Source organism: Diaporthe batatas, assembly GCF_019321695.1.
Source record: "Diaporthe batatas strain CRI 302-4 chromosome Unknown Contig00003, whole genome shotgun sequence".
NCBI classification, from domain to species: Eukaryota; Fungi; Ascomycota; class Sordariomycetes; order Diaporthales; family Diaporthaceae; genus Diaporthe; species Diaporthe batatas.
The window spans coordinates 2,342,785-2,356,920 of NW_025408550.1; the positions used below are offsets into that span (position 1 = coordinate 2,342,785).

The following is a 14,136-nucleotide window of genomic DNA, read 5'->3' on the forward strand; positions in this document are numbered from 1 at the left end:
TTTTAAAAAACGTAATGCCAATAACAGTAAAGAGAACTTGAAAATACAGTGAAATACGTGGGCACGTGGCCTCAGCCTCGCGACAAATAGTCAAGGCTATGAAGCATCGCTCCCGGGGGCGCCGCTGAATAGAATCGTCGACACGTGTAGCCCAAGGGCTGATAGACGGCGAAGCAGTATCTCTGTAGTAAAAAAAAAAAAGTGTAATAGGCTACTGCAAAATCTCGCACAGGATCACATACTGCAGGCCAACCTTCTCTCAGACACCAACCTCTCATATGGATGTACTACAGTACTCAACGACCAAGTGCCAGAGCGCTCTTCGCAAAACAACATAGCTTCGTCTAATTTCTATGGTCTCAGCCTTGTGACGCACAGACAAGGCTAAGGGGCACCGTCTAGACGGCGGCGTTGAGTAGAACGCCCCGGGCCGCGAAAGATGATCTAACGGTATTTGCTCCTCTGAGGCTTGGACTGTAATGTTTTACCTCGAGAAGATGAAGCGGCGGGTATTGAAAACGCACATGTTTTCATGAGCTCTTCATACGTGAATGCTGCACGCAGAATCATCTGATGATATTCACTCCCTGTCCAAATCAAAGAGCACACTGGTGTCCAGGTGGGTTCTCATAAGTACAACTCAAACTGACAATCTTTATCCCCATTGCCCCCCCCCTCGCACTTTTTTTCACACTCGTTCATGTGATCATTTGTGATAACTAATTGTCTTACACTATTGTTGGCGCACTTCGGTATGTTTGGTCGGTCTGTAGTTTTTGGAAGAGACTGTGTCCGCAGAGTCCTATCCAATCACTTTGTCAAATTAGAAAAAGTCGAACTTGCTGACAGTATTTCGGCCAAATTATTCACATGCGAGCCTTAATCGTGGGTGTAAGCAATGGGAACACAGAGCACTTAGACGGTATAGTCGTATTTGTTGATGAGCTTGCAGTTTGAAGCAATTCGCCCGGTGGGATCCCATAGCAATTGACTCTTCTAACCCCATGGCTTGTTTGTGCACAGCCGGATAGCCCGGCCGGATGAGATAGATCATCATACAAGGTGTGTTGTTCCAATATAACGAAGCTTTTCCAAGCACTTTCTCCCAGCATTAAAAACCTCGGTTGCGACGCCACAATGGTCTGAACATCGAGTGTTTTTTTGCCAGGCCCGGAAACGGTGGAACGGTGGCGGTTGACGCAGCTCCCTGATTGTTCAATATTCACTTGGTGACTTAGAGTAGCATTGTTTGCGCAGGGTTCAATGACGCACATGGGCCCATGACTCTGTTCTTGCCTGCCATCAGCCTGGGTTGATTAAGCTCAAACACCTCGAGACATGTGTTGGTCATGGTAGGCGAGGCAAATGGTTCACCGACAGACACACTTGAATCAGTTGAGCCTCTGTGTTAGAAAGAGCCCAGACACTTTGGTTTTGCCACTATTGTTGTGTCCACAAATTTGAACCACGAGCATGACTTGTGCTCTGGATCGGGCTGACAGGGCGTGAAGGCAAGGGACTACCGCACTTTGTCAACGGCACACACAATGGGGCCGGATTCGCCGTAAGGCTGACTTGAAACCCGTGCTTGACTGTTTCCGAGTCCTCCCCGGCTGTCCCAGTCGAGTTACTGGGGCAGGCTGTAGCTATGGGTATTTGACAAAATCTGCACAATGAGCATTGACTATGTTTCAAAGACACACGGGTTTGTCAGTTTTTTATCAAGGATGATACCTAGTTATTGAGTATGATCACAGCAATCGTCACTGAACATGACAGGGACACCACGAGGATACGGTGTAATTGCACGAATTGTCCGCTGGAGGCTCGGATGCAAACAAGACACCGAACGGTGTTGCAGGCAAGGGTGGCCGGCGGTAGCGGACAGCTCTGGCCGAGCAGTCGGGAGGTCGGCCGCGAAGCAGCGATAGGATGGTGCCAAGGGTGGCCACATGTCAGGCCGGGGTGGGGGTCGCCGACCGCAGGAAACAAAGCCCATGGTAGGGAAATGGTGATGAGTTGCTTGTTTGCGTATAGCCCGGTGCACTAGTTGGGATGTGTAGTGTAATGAAGTGATTGTGGGCCTGATTGGAGAGGGGAATCGGCGGGCCAGATTCTTCTATTACTCCGTACCAGCCTGACATACACCCATACACCTAGCAACCCTCGCGTCGCGATGTCGAGCGCGGTTTGGGGATTGTTCGAGCGGACAATGCGATTGCAAACGGGCTTATTCGTACTCGTATCCGGATCTGAAGCAGTGGGATTGACCAATGGCACGGTGGCATATTCCAGATGATGCGACGCACTCAGGGTCGTCCCAGATGGTCCCGGGCAGCTGGATCAGCAAGCTTCTTCAGATTTCGAGAACGAGTGGGGACCCACACCTCAGGCCAGCATGTAACCATATTTTGTCGAGGCTGTGAGGTCAGAGCAGCGAGGGATGCGCGACCATACGATGTGTCGTCGCCTATCGCATATAACGCGGCGCGACGCCCAGAATGTGTGACGATGGTTGTATTGGGGCGGGGCCACAAATTACGTCAAGTGCCCGTCAAGCGCCCGTCAGCAGCGGGAGGCCGAATGCACGGTCGCGGCGTAGCAAAAGTCAATAGTCTGGTGTGGTGCAGTCAGTGGCAGGTGTCCAAACAGAATCTGGGCTTCATCTGGGCCTCGTCTGGGTGGCAGGCTGGGCTCCTGGGCACAGCATACAGAGATTGGCAGTTGTGGAGCCGTGGCAGCACGGAGAGATCTGTGCCCTCTATACTACATACTACTATGTACCTGCTGTCGTAAGCGCTCTGTCTGCCGTGGGATCCGGGGTCTTTTGGTCCTACACAGCATGGGATCAACGATTAACCCAATTTGACCTGGGGCGTGTATGGAGCGAGCGTGATTGTGATTGTATCGATGTGATAAACATATGCTTAAGCAGATAGACGATCCTGCCAGCCTCGTATGAGTTGAGTCTTGTAGTGAGTTGTGAGTGTACTTACCCCAGCAAGAGGGGTTTGTGGGAGGGTTTGCTGGGGAACATCAGCAGGGTACTCCATACGTGTAATCCGTGTGCTCCGTACCGGTTACTGGTATACCCGGGAGACGATGACCCTTCGGACCCTGCCACCACGCCGGCCATGGCCTGATGCGGGTCTGGCTTTCCCGTCCAGCCTGCTGACGGGGTGCAGGCTGAATTGTCAGCTGCCATTGGCCACGGCGCCCCCACCAGGAAGCTGATCGGCCATGGGTTGTCACCTTGGGCCCCAAGGTACCAGGTCTCAGTGCCTGGATGCGGCACCTTCCTGCCTTCCTGTCACCCAGCCGACCCGGGCAGGTACCTACCTAGATACCTAGTGTTGGTACCTGGGTTACCTGGCAGCTTACCACTATGCATTAGTCTGAGATGTCGAAATGTACACTACTGTACCGTGTGCCCTGCCGCTGCCCCGAAGTAGACACGACTAAGACGCACCCAGAGGTAAGATTCGTAAGAAGCAGAACAGCAACATTCTGACCCGAGCACGCGCTAGCCGGGCAGCTGCACACCCCTGCCGCCTGAACATTGAATCGCAGTCGTTACATCAGACGGTGGGAATTCCCATTGGTAGCGTAATCTCCTGTTCCCGCACTTTTTATCTCCAGAAGACCCAGCAAAAGCCCAGCTCCGATTACCCAGTCGACCCTTGCGCCCTTGCCCTGCTTCGGAATTTGCTGCTCATTATTAATTACAGAGACTGCCCCAGGGTCCAGCTCACCCGGCGTCTTTTTCCTGCATTTCCTCGTCTCCCACCTTTCACCGCGCAGCAGTCGGCCCAACACCTCGGAAACGCCCCAACAATCCATAGGCGGCGCCTTCAACTAAGAGGACAGAACTAGACGGACCAGGCCGTCGCCTAGCTGATCCTCGAACGGCCTAGCCCAACGATAGCTGACCAGGGAGCTCTGAGCTTCAGCCTCGGGGTTTTTTTTTCGTCTTGTTTGTCCTGGTGTTTCTTGTTGTTCAGACGCAGACGCAGACGCACAAGCACAAAAGGCAAATATCCAATCCGAACAGGCACAGCTTCTCCGCATCCATACCCCTTGCAGCGAGCTGGGTTTGCCTGGCATGGACTCCAACGCAACCAGCTTCGCCTCGCCGCTGGCGAGCCCGCAGAATGGCAACCTCAACATTCCCCTGCAACTCGAATATGTCGTTGGCGCAATCTCCCAAGCCAGCATCTGGACTGTCCTGTGGACTGTCCTGGCCATTGCGGTCGTCTATGACCAAGGTATGTGTTGCCCATGATCAATTGAACAAAAAACGGCCGAGAATGTGGTCCGAAAAATCAAGAAAGGTGTATGGAGAGGCTCGGGAAGGTGAAGGGAGCCAAGGGCCAATTCAAGACGAGGGACCTCAGAAACAAAAGTTCAGCAGCTAATCGCAATCCTTACAGTCAGCTATCTCCGCCAGAAGGGCTCAATCGTTGGCCCGTCATGGAAGGCTCCGTTCATTGGACCCTTCCTGCAATCCATGAACCCCAAATTCTCCGAATACTATGGAAAATGGCTGAGCGGCGACCTGAGCTGCGTTTCGATCTTCCACAAGTAAGTTCCTCGTCAGCATTTCAAAACTGGCCCGTCATGTCTTGGTGGCTAACGCACACTGTAAAAGGTTTGTTATTATCGCTTCCACCCGAGACATGTCCCGCAAGGTTTTCAACTCGCCAACCTTTGTAAAGCCTTGTGTTGTGGACGTCGCGCCTAAGCTTCTGGGAGCGGACAACTGGGTGTTCCTCGACGGCAAGCCTCACGTCGACTTCCGCAAGGGCCTGAACGGGCTGTTCACACGCCAGGCCCTCGAATGCTATCTCCCCGGCCAAGAGGACGTGTACAACCGCTACTTCAAGAAGTGGGTAAAGGCTACCAAGGATGCCGGTGATAAGCCCGTGCCCTGGATGTCTGAGTTCCGAGAGATCATCACTGCCGTGTCCCTGCGGACATTCTGCGGCCACTACGTGTCCGACGAGGGTGTCAAGAAGATTGCGGATGATTACTACCTGATTACCGAGGCCTTGGAACTGGTCAACTTCCCCTTCATCATCCCGTTCAGCAAGACCTGGTACGGCAAGAAGGCCGCAGATATGGTACTTGCAGAGTTCTCAAAGGCTGCTGCCAAGAGCAAGGTCCGCATGAACGCCGGCGGCGAGGTCTCGTGCATCATGGACGGCTGGGTCAAGAGCATGGTGGACTCCCGCAAGTGGCGCGAGGCCGAAGCCCGGGGCGAGAAGCTCCCCAAGCCAACGCCGCTGCTGCGAGAATTCTCCGACTACGAGATTGCCCAGACCATCTTCACCTTCCTCTTTGCTTCTCAGGATGCGACCAGCAGCGCTGTCACATGGCTCTTCCAGATCATGGCTCAGCGGCCCGATATTCTCGACCGCATCAGGGAGGAAAACCTGGAGACCCGCAAGGGCGACATCCACGCGGCCCTGACCTTGGACGAGCTCGATTCGATGAAGTACACCCGCTCCGTTGTCCGTGAGCTGCTTCGATACCGGCCTCCCGTCCTGATGGTGCCTTACCTCGCCAAGAAGGATTTCCCCATCACCGACACCTACACCGTTCCCAAGGGCGCCATGGTCATCCCGTCGACGTACCTGTCGCTGCGGGACCCTGAGGTGTACGAGCGCCCCGATGAGTTCGACCCCGAGCGCTACTACACAGGCGATGCCGAGGAGAAGGGCGCAAAGAACTGGCTGGTCTTCGGCACTGGCCCTCACTACTGCCTCGGACAGCATTACGCCATGTCCAACCTGGCCCTCATGATCGGAAAGGCCTCGCTCCTGCTGGACTGGAAGCACCACCCAACACCAAGGTCCGAGGAGATCAAGGTCTTTGCCACCATCTTCCCCATGGTAAGCTGGGCTCGCACAGCCTCCCCTACATTCTTGAGTAATATATGCTAACAGGATCCAGGACGATTGTCCCCTGACCTTTGAGGACAGGAAGGCGTAAGAAGAGGTTGGTAGAAGTTGCAGAGCAATCTAAAAGACGTGAGCATGATGCGGCTGGTATAATGGACCTACCAGCGTGACCGCACGATTCTAGACGTGTTATGACACAGTTTAATAACTTTTAATACCGTATATAATTTTCAACCCCCTAGCTTCTGGAGCACGCACCCAGGTTGCCAGGGACCTAAGCTCTTATAGCAACACTCCCTCTCCGATTGGCATGGTCCGGGATTGGATCCCCCCTCACAAGGCATTGGTCGACATTACATTAGTCTTTAAATGCATCCATTCACCTAGGCATGTCTGAAACCCTGGCCGTTGTTTTGACGGGTACTACTGTGAGGGCAACATTTGTCTGATCTCGTGAACCTTATCTGGACCAATCCCGCGAGAAGCCTGGCCGTCGGTTCAAGGACGATTGGCGGAGCAGAGATAGAGTTTAGCCACAGCGGCACGACCCGTCACACTGGAGCTGTCAGGAAGGGTTGGTTGGGATGCCAAACACTGATTTGCGCAAGATCCGGGGCCCAATTACCAACCGGAGGACTCAGAACACACAAACCCCCTGACGGCCCCCGAGACTACCTTAATAAGTACTACTGCATTTGCGAAGCCTGTGCCCGCAGGTGACATCAGACCCGAACCCAGCCGCCCGCCTCCGAGATAGCTTCCCGACCGAAAGTGGGACCCCGACTTCCCGCCGTGAAGCGACGTCCCGTCCAGACAGAACCACACAGCGAACCGTCTCCCTCAAAAACGCCCATTCCCACCTTGTGCCGCAGCTCCTGTTATACCGAGCACCCCACCTGCAGAGATGGCCTCCCCGCGGACGCTGCAGACCGCCGCGAACGCACTGCGCCTCGGCGCCTACCGCACCGGCGTGGCTACTAGCTCCAGCTCCCTCCTCCTCCTCCGCAGCGCCGCGCCCCGTGCTGCCGGGCGGTATGCCCCGGTCCCTCTTCACGCCGCGGCTGCGCTGCCCTCTGCCGCCCGGAGGTACTCCCAGCAGAATCAGCCCAAGGAGAGCAAGATATGGAGCTTTGAGGAGGTATGTCGCGCGCGCGCGTTGGACTGGTTTGCGTGGTCCCCCGCCCTCGCCGATTTCGGCCTGGAGGAAGAGACTGCCTGGGTCGGCGAGAGAGGAAGGAATACACAGTGACAGACTGGCTGACGATATGTCGTTCCCGGCACACAGGTCCAGAAGCTCACGCAAGAGGCAGAACCCAGCGTCCTGGTAGTCGGTACGATACGAACCCTCTCCCCCCTCCCTTTCCTTCGAGGCGGATAAGTGCCCGACAAATCTACATCCACTCGACGGACACAAGCGAGTCACAAAACGACGGAACAAGCCAGAGCAGGGGGGGAAAACCAGGCTGACCGCAGGCACCGCGCCACCCCCAACAGATGTCCGAGAGCCAGGCGAGCTCAAGTCGACCGGCCGCGTGCCGGGCGCGGTCAACATCCCCGTGACGTCGCAGCCCGACAGCTTCCACATCAGCGAGGAGGAGTTTGAGGACCGCTTCGGGTACCCGCGCCCCGCCAAGGACCAGGAGGTCGTCTTCTACTGCAAGGCCGGCGTGCGCAGCCGCGCCGCGGCGGGGCTGGCAAAGGACGCCGGCTGGTCCAAGGTGGGCGAGTACCCCGGCAGCTGGCTGGACTGGGCCGAGAAGGGGGGCAAGGTGGAGAGGTGAGATGTGCTGCTGAGGATTCAAGGGGCTTACACTGTGAGATGGGGGACGAGCTCTTACAGGATAGCCTCTTCTCAAACACTACGCAGGGCCAGGCAAATCACAAGTGCTCTATTACGACGTCATGCAACTTTTTGAAGATGCGGCGGTGTAATGACAATAGTGTACGTGGTGAGGGGGTAAGAGGTTTGCTGGAAAGCATGGCAGTAATGCTGTTCGGACTTGCTAAGCTGTAAATATTTAAACCCTTTGAAAGATGCTTTCCCCGTGTCAGTAAAACAGACCAGCCGTCAAACCGGCATAGTGTACATGCAGTCATTAAAGGCATAACGCCCCCTAAGCCCACAGCTCCACGCCTAGGCCGGTAGACCCCTTGGGATTGCCTTTAAGTATCCTAGAAACCCGGGGGTGGGGGTGGCGGAGGCTGCTCAGGCGCCTTTCCGTCGTTACCACCACCACCTCCTCCACCAACGCCGCTCCCGGGCTGCTCATTCGGTATCAGACTGCCGTGCGCGAAGAATAGCATCTTGATGGCCACTGCCAGGGCTAGGTGCAGGACCAGGACCAGGACAAGCAGGACCTTGCTCGTCTGCTTGTCCGTGGCGCTCAGGACCGGGTACAGGTTGCGCAGGAGGAAGGCCACGGACAGGCCGAACCCGACGCCCACAAAGACCCAGTTGAGGATGCTGATCTGGCTCCAGCTGATGAGCGCGACGGGCACCCAGATGAGGTTGGAGTAGCCGTAGAGCGCCCAGCACTCGAGCAGGTTCGCCGACTCGGAGCCGAAGTACCGCAGGGCGAGGTACAGGGCCACCGGGATGAAGAGTGTGTAGCCGTAGATGAGGCCGGCGGCGCCTGGATTTCCAACCACTGCTGTCAGCAAGGGGCGCGTGCACTTCTTCCCTCCGGCGACAGAGGCAGAGGAGAGGAGCACATGGGAGGGGAACATACCGCTGAGGAGCTTGAAGTCATAGACGAACGGCTCCTGGCCCGTCGTGGCGAGATACTTGCTTATGGTGCCCCCCAGGAACAGGATGAAGACGACGGTCGTGGCTATCCAGAAGGGGCCGTAGAGGTCTGGGTTGCCCTCGAGCACGTCGAGGAAGTTGGCCCGCGGGAACAGCGCCGCCCAGCACCGCTGCAGGACCGCGGAGGTGTCGACGTCGAAGAACTGCGCGTAGAAGGACATGGACCACAGGTAGCGCTTGCCCGAGGACGAGGCCGTCGCGGGCAGCGGCAGGCCTGACTGCCCGGGCGCCTTGCGGATCGCGGGCGTCGTCTCGGAGAAGTTGGAGTTGTGAAATTCGAGGTCGTCCTGGAGGTCGGTGTGGCCGAGGTCGCCCTGCGCGGAAAGGCCTTGTTAGAAAGTGGTGGTCTCGGGCGCAAACTGTCTTCTGTGGCTGGAGTTACCTCGTCGTCCACGTCCACCACCGCATCGTAGCCGGCTCCCGAGGACATCTTGCTTTATCACCGCTGGATGCTCCTTTGATATCGACTGTTGGCTTTCAGCGGACGAGAGCGTCTCATCAGGGGGTGTAGATGTGTCGCTGGAAAAGTGCGTCGCGGAATGTAAGGGAATGAATTCACAGTACGACAAGTGAGCTTCCACCTGCAGCTGTCGACAGCTTGCAAGTTGGAGGTTAATTGTACGGAGTACAGGGATATGAGCCGCGGGTGGTGGTACGTACCTGTTAGCTGCGCAGGCCGTGCCACAGCGGCCGTCAGAACCGCCGGGCTCTAGACGAGGAGTACCGATCGTTAACAGAATTGCGCCCTACTACAGATTCAACAATAGAAATTCACAATATAGTATGTCTCCCCGAAATTCCTATGGGACAGCCTCTTCTAAGACAAACTCACATGTGGTAGCCTTCTGTAATTTAATAGGAAAGCTTCCTATAGAATAACCTAACATCCTCTGGTAGTCTAACCTCGGAGTCTCCTATGGGGAATTGTCTTGTAGGACAACCTCAGGATAACCTCATCATAGCCTCCCAGGAGACTGCCTCCTCGCCTCCTATAGAACACCCTCCTGCAGTACACGCTCTTGCAGGATGATCTTCTCCAGAATTCGACTACCTAGATGCATACATACTAAGTACATAGGGAGCAGCTCAGCCACAGCGACTCTGCTATGACGTGCAGTCAGTCATTTTTGAAGGTGTGCGGTGGTACGGTAACAGCAAGTATGGTTTTTCACGATCAATTTGCTGGGTCAGCTCTTGGACTTCATGTGATCGGACTGCGAGGGACCGGGTCGACCCCACAGAAGCATATCGTCACTTTGAAATTGCTGATGAACTTCCCACACCGGCATGAACTGGACGAGTCACCAACCGTACTACCCTCCCTCGCTCACCCATGCTTAATTGGTTGCGTCCGGTCTCGCTGCTCATTTGCTCGAACAAAGTCTTCCCGGTATGTGAGAACGGCCGTCCGAGTGAGAATGCTGCGTGCGGATGGGCCTGGGCAACGCCGTGTTCCAAATTACTCGGAGATGTCGGCGGAGTTGTCACCTCTCTTTGGGCTGGACCTTTGTCGACTCGTCACAGCTCAGCACACCGCTACTGAACACTTCCATAACTTGCGACATCGTTCATCTTGTAGGGCTGGGCCATTTTTGATCCCTTTCACTTCGTATCATCGAATCACAAGGCGTAGTGACTGCTGTGTATTTTGATCCCATTGATTCCGATAAGCACGAATCTCTATTGATGTGCTACGTAAGAACGCAAGTGAATGCTTGCAAATTGCTTTCCCTTGCCAACCACTCGTGATACCAGAACCGCCCAGACGCCAGACATGAGAATCGTTTACTAGTCGCATGTCAGTGGGTGTTCGTACTAGCGGTGGCCAAGCAGGCTGGAGACAAACCTTGAGCTTCTTCTTGGGACGCAGCTGGTTGGTGTGTCCGCACTTCCTCTTCCTGCAGTTGGTGGCACGGGGAGGGAGACGAGCCTATGTCTCGCGTTAGCATTCGTGACACGACTCGACACACACCGGTGGGTCCAACGTACGTAGCACTTGCGGCAGATCATCTTGTCGCAGTTGAACTTGGAGGCCAGAATCTTCAGGGAGGGCTCGATCAGACCACCACGGAGACGGAGGACCAGGTGGAGGGTGGACTCCTGTATTGAATTGTCAGCCTTCATGCTCGTGTTCTCGCATCCGCCTTCGCTTGGCGACCAGGAGTCGCCTGTTGATGAGAGAAATCGGGTCGTTCGCTGCGGCCATCATGGCTGCAATTTTTTTCTTTCCTCCACTGACCTTCTGGATGTTGTAGTCGGAGAGGGTGCGGCCATCCTCAAGCTGCTTGCCGGCGAAGATCAATCGCTGCTGGTCTGGGGGGATGCCCTCCTTGTCCTGGATCTTGGACTTGACGTTGTCGATGGTGTCAGAGGACTCCACCTCGAGGGTGATAGTCTTGCCCGTCAGGGTCTTCACGAAGCTGTTGGCGGAAGGGTCAGTACGGGCGGCGAATCGGTCGAGTTTCGCATCGGATCGAGTGGGTGCGCTTACATCTGCACTGCAAGTTCATCTCTGTTAGCATGGTGATTCCAAAAGATGCGGGCTTATCGGAGCAATAGAAATGCGGCATAGACTTACTCTTGAATGCTTTGTCCTCGTGTGGGATTGGCGTTTGCTGAGGTTTGGGAGGGAGGGTGACGGTTCCTGAAAGGACGGGATTCCTCTGACGGCAGAAAGATGGGTGGAGTCTGGGCACGAAAATTGCAAGTCGCTGGCCGTTGCCCTGTGTGGACCCACAAAACACGTGACCAGTTGTCCGACCGTCCGTCCGCTCTCCTGTTCCTCACTCAGCCAGAGACTCACCTGCAGGGATCACCGCAGGGAGTTGGATCGTCACTTTGTCTATTTCAATGTCTTTGCAAGATCTTTGATTGTTTGCATCGGAACTGCTGTGGAATGAGACTCTCAGTGCGCAGATCCATGGTTAATGGCATGCCCTTGTGCATCTCTTGAGGAGAGCCGTAGCACGGTGCAGCGACCGGCAGGGGCGCACGACCAGCCAGGCGACGCCACAAGAGACTTGCGGCATGAGAGCGATGAAGACTTTCCATGATTGATCCCATTGCCCGCATTATTGAAACGACACCGCCGAATTTTATGAAAATTTATCAAAGGTCACCACGGAGCCCTCTATTGCTTGATTGCTATATACCTGCTGACCTGTGCGAGCATCTCATGGTAGGGTATCCTACCCGCAACATGCCACACAGGTGGGTGTCATGAGAGGTCATATGGCATCTCGTAGACAATCGTCACGTAGCTCGTTACGCAATGGGAGTTGAGGCTGCAAGAGGTGGCCCTACAGTATGTTATCCCAGTAGAAGCTCGTCAATTAGAAGTAAACCCGTAAGAGTTTACATCGAGGGCGTTTTCAACTCTCTGTGGACCGGGAAACTGCTCTTCTCGTCACTCCGAACCAGACCGGTTCGCTTCCACCTCAGCCTTTCGCTCCCGGGTGGTCCATCGATGCACCTTCAATTCCAAAGCATGCACGGCTTTCACAAGTACGCCAAGAGACAGCCCCGAGATATCGGCCGCCTTGCTGTAGAATGCCTTTGCAACTTCAGGCAGGTCATCAGGGGTGCGGTACACTGCGTGGTCTTCGCCTACCCTCTTGAACCAGCTTCCTTTCTCTGGCCGCACCGATCTTAGGTAGCTCTGTGCCGTCCTGAGCCTGTCATCTATTTCGTCCTCAGTCAGCTCAGGCTTGGGCCTCTGAAGCCGCCTGTCTGCCAGAGGGAACAGTTCCTTGAGCTCCTGCGACTCATTGCCCGTCTTGACCTGTGTCTCCTCGTACCAGTCGAGGTAATCGTCAATCTTCTTGTCGTTCATGGTCCACGCGTCATCGGGCTGTAATTGATGCATCGCCCGCCGTTCCAAGCCCTCTGATTCGGGGTCCCTCATGAGTTCTCGCCACTGGTCCCAGTCTATCTGCAAGGATGATGGGTCGCGGTAGCTGACAGGAGGCCGCTCTTTGCCGTCAAACGGATAGAGTAGCTTTGTCGCGAATATAATGCAGGATATCAGGAGGATGTCTGGGTGATCGAGCCGTTTGAACCGTTTCTTTTCCATGTCGAAGGTACAGTGGAAACCTAGAAGCCTTAACATTGCTCGGACATGGACATATACCTCCGCTGGAAGCACGTTAGCACCCTGGCCGAAGCATATCAAGAGGCTGTAGACTTACAAGGCAGTGCTAGTTCCCGCAAATATTGCAATAGAAGCAGAGGTGTGTTCAGCGGAGGAAATGCCATCTCGTAATTGAGGTGATAATCAAGAACCAGTTCCAGCACGGCCTCGTGCAGCTCTCCGCCCCGAAATGAGGCGTTCTTCACCTTGAGGGCTCTGTGGTATGCGCCGGGCAGCCTGGCCGTCATTGGCGCAGGGAGCGCATCGAATGCTCCGAGGAAGAGCAGGTGGTCATCCTTGGCCCAGTTGTAGATCTGCCCGACGCGCACCGGCAGGCTCATCGACAGGCATCCGAGGTAGCAGAGCGCGAGACTGTGGAACAGCCCTGGGAGATTCCAATCCTGCCCGGGCTCCGAGGTCCAGCTCCTGCCGCGGCTGAGCGTCGTCCTCGTCGTGGCGGTGGACGCGTCGCTCTCGCTCCCGGCCTGCGAGCTGAAGAGCTCGGTGCCAGAGTCCATGCCGGACTCCAGGCCCGACTCGCCGTCGGTCGATTCCGCAGCGCTCCTGAGGCCGGCAAAGTTCCTGATGCGCAGGTCCCAGAGGTCGCGAACAACGGTTTCCAGCTCCTCTGGCAAGCCCTTGCTGTGCACCAGCCACCAGATCTGCTTGCGCAGTATGAGCTGGAGGCATTCTAGGTAGAGCTCACGCGCCGCGTTGCCAGAGAGATGCTTCGTCGCTTTCTCCCTTGCCTCCCGCTCCTTGCGCACGATCTTTCCCTGCTGCCCGAAGTTGTCTTCTTCGTCGATGTCGAACTCGACATAGCCCTGAAACCACGGTGTAAGCAAGACTGGCAAACGATGAAATCCTGTCCCTGGGTCACGCCCTACCTCGATGCGATGTCCATTTTCGCAGTATCTGAGTCCACTTTCTGCATACCATCTTTTCGCTCGGCATTCGTCGCACCGCTCACCGGCGGGGAACCGGTGGAGTTCTTGGCCTCTTCTGCGCCCTGTCATTGTGTTTTGACCAAGCTAAGGGAAGGGTTGTAGTAGGGTGTTGGTAACCGCGTTGACCTGCTGGGATAACTTATGCGCGGGCACTCCCGCGAACCACACTTTGCTGGCGTACTTGGAATTCCGCCAGCCGTCACAACGAAATGATTCTTTTGGCATGTTGATTTTTGTCTCGTTACCACAACAATACGCACATTTACAAATGCGTGTAACATCGGTCAAATGGTGCCAGCGAAAGCAGTATGCTTACGCAGAGGAAAAGCAGCTAGCACTTCCTAACCAGGCGTG

At 55.5% G+C, this 14,136-nt stretch overlaps 4 protein-coding genes across 4 annotated transcripts; 2 read left to right on the top strand and 2 right to left on the bottom strand.

Annotated features, from left to right (window-relative positions):
* The first annotated feature begins 3,647 nt into the window (after positions 1–3,647).
* Positions 3,648–6,287, top strand: KVR01_003859 (C-22 sterol desaturase). Its single transcript, XM_044787380.1, has 4 exons — positions 3,648–4,265; positions 4,431–4,581; positions 4,649–5,891; positions 5,953–6,287. The coding sequence occupies exons 1-4, from the start codon at positions 4,103–4,105 to the stop codon at positions 5,989–5,991; spliced, it is 1,596 nt and encodes a 531-aa protein (XP_044648874.1). The 5' UTR covers positions 3,648–4,102; the 3' UTR covers positions 5,992–6,287.
* Positions 6,288–6,804: 517 nt separating this feature from the next.
* On the top strand, positions 6,805–7,681 carry KVR01_003598 (uncharacterized protein; the record flags this gene model as incomplete). The annotated part of the gene is made up of 3 exons (XM_044783384.1): positions 6,805–7,038; positions 7,186–7,231; positions 7,395–7,681. 3 exons carry the CDS (start codon positions 6,805–6,807, stop codon positions 7,679–7,681), a joined length of 567 nt encoding a protein of 188 aa, XP_044648613.1.
* Positions 7,682–8,072: 391 nt separating this feature from the next.
* On the bottom strand, positions 8,073–9,136 carry KVR01_003082 (uncharacterized protein; the record flags this gene model as incomplete). Its single annotated transcript, XM_044790759.1, has 3 exons — positions 8,073–8,533; positions 8,630–9,020; positions 9,089–9,136. The coding sequence occupies 3 exons, from the start codon at positions 9,134–9,136 to the stop codon at positions 8,073–8,075; spliced, it is 900 nt and encodes a 299-aa protein (XP_044648097.1).
* Positions 9,137–11,990: 2,854 nt separating this feature from the next.
* KVR01_002409 (uncharacterized protein) lies at positions 11,991–14,049 on the bottom strand. The gene is made up of 3 exons (XM_044787203.1): positions 13,723–14,049; positions 12,894–13,659; positions 11,991–12,840 (listed from the first exon to the last, which is right to left on the bottom strand). The coding sequence occupies exons 1-3, from the start codon at positions 13,849–13,851 to the stop codon at positions 12,113–12,115; spliced, it is 1,623 nt and encodes a 540-aa protein (XP_044647424.1). The 5' UTR covers positions 13,852–14,049; the 3' UTR covers positions 11,991–12,112.
* Between the last annotated feature and the right edge of the window lie 87 nt (positions 14,050–14,136).

Excerpts from the sequence above, each read along its gene's own strand:
- KVR01_003859 (XM_044787380.1), top strand. The coding sequence starts at position 4,103 with ATGGACTCCAACGCAACCAGCTTCGCCTCGCCGCTGGCGAGCCCGCAG. Across the intron at positions 4,582-4,648 it reads TGCGTTTCGATCTTCCACAA|GTTTGTTATTATCGCTTCCA; the intron begins GTAAGTTCCTCG and ends ACACTGTAAAAG. Across the intron at positions 5,892-5,952 it reads TTGCCACCATCTTCCCCATG|GACGATTGTCCCCTGACCTT; the intron begins GTAAGCTGGGCT and ends AACAGGATCCAG.
- KVR01_002409 (XM_044787203.1), bottom strand. The coding sequence starts at position 13,851 with ATGACAGGGCGCAGAAGAGGCCAAGAACTCCACCGGTTCCCCGCCGGT. Across the intron at positions 13,660-13,722 it reads AAAATGGACATCGCATCGAG|GGCTATGTCGAGTTCGACAT; the intron begins GTAGGGCGTGAC and ends CCGTGGTTTCAG. Across the intron at positions 12,841-12,893 it reads GCGGGAACTAGCACTGCCTT|CGGAGGTATATGTCCATGTC; the intron begins GTAAGTCTACAG and ends ACGTGCTTCCAG.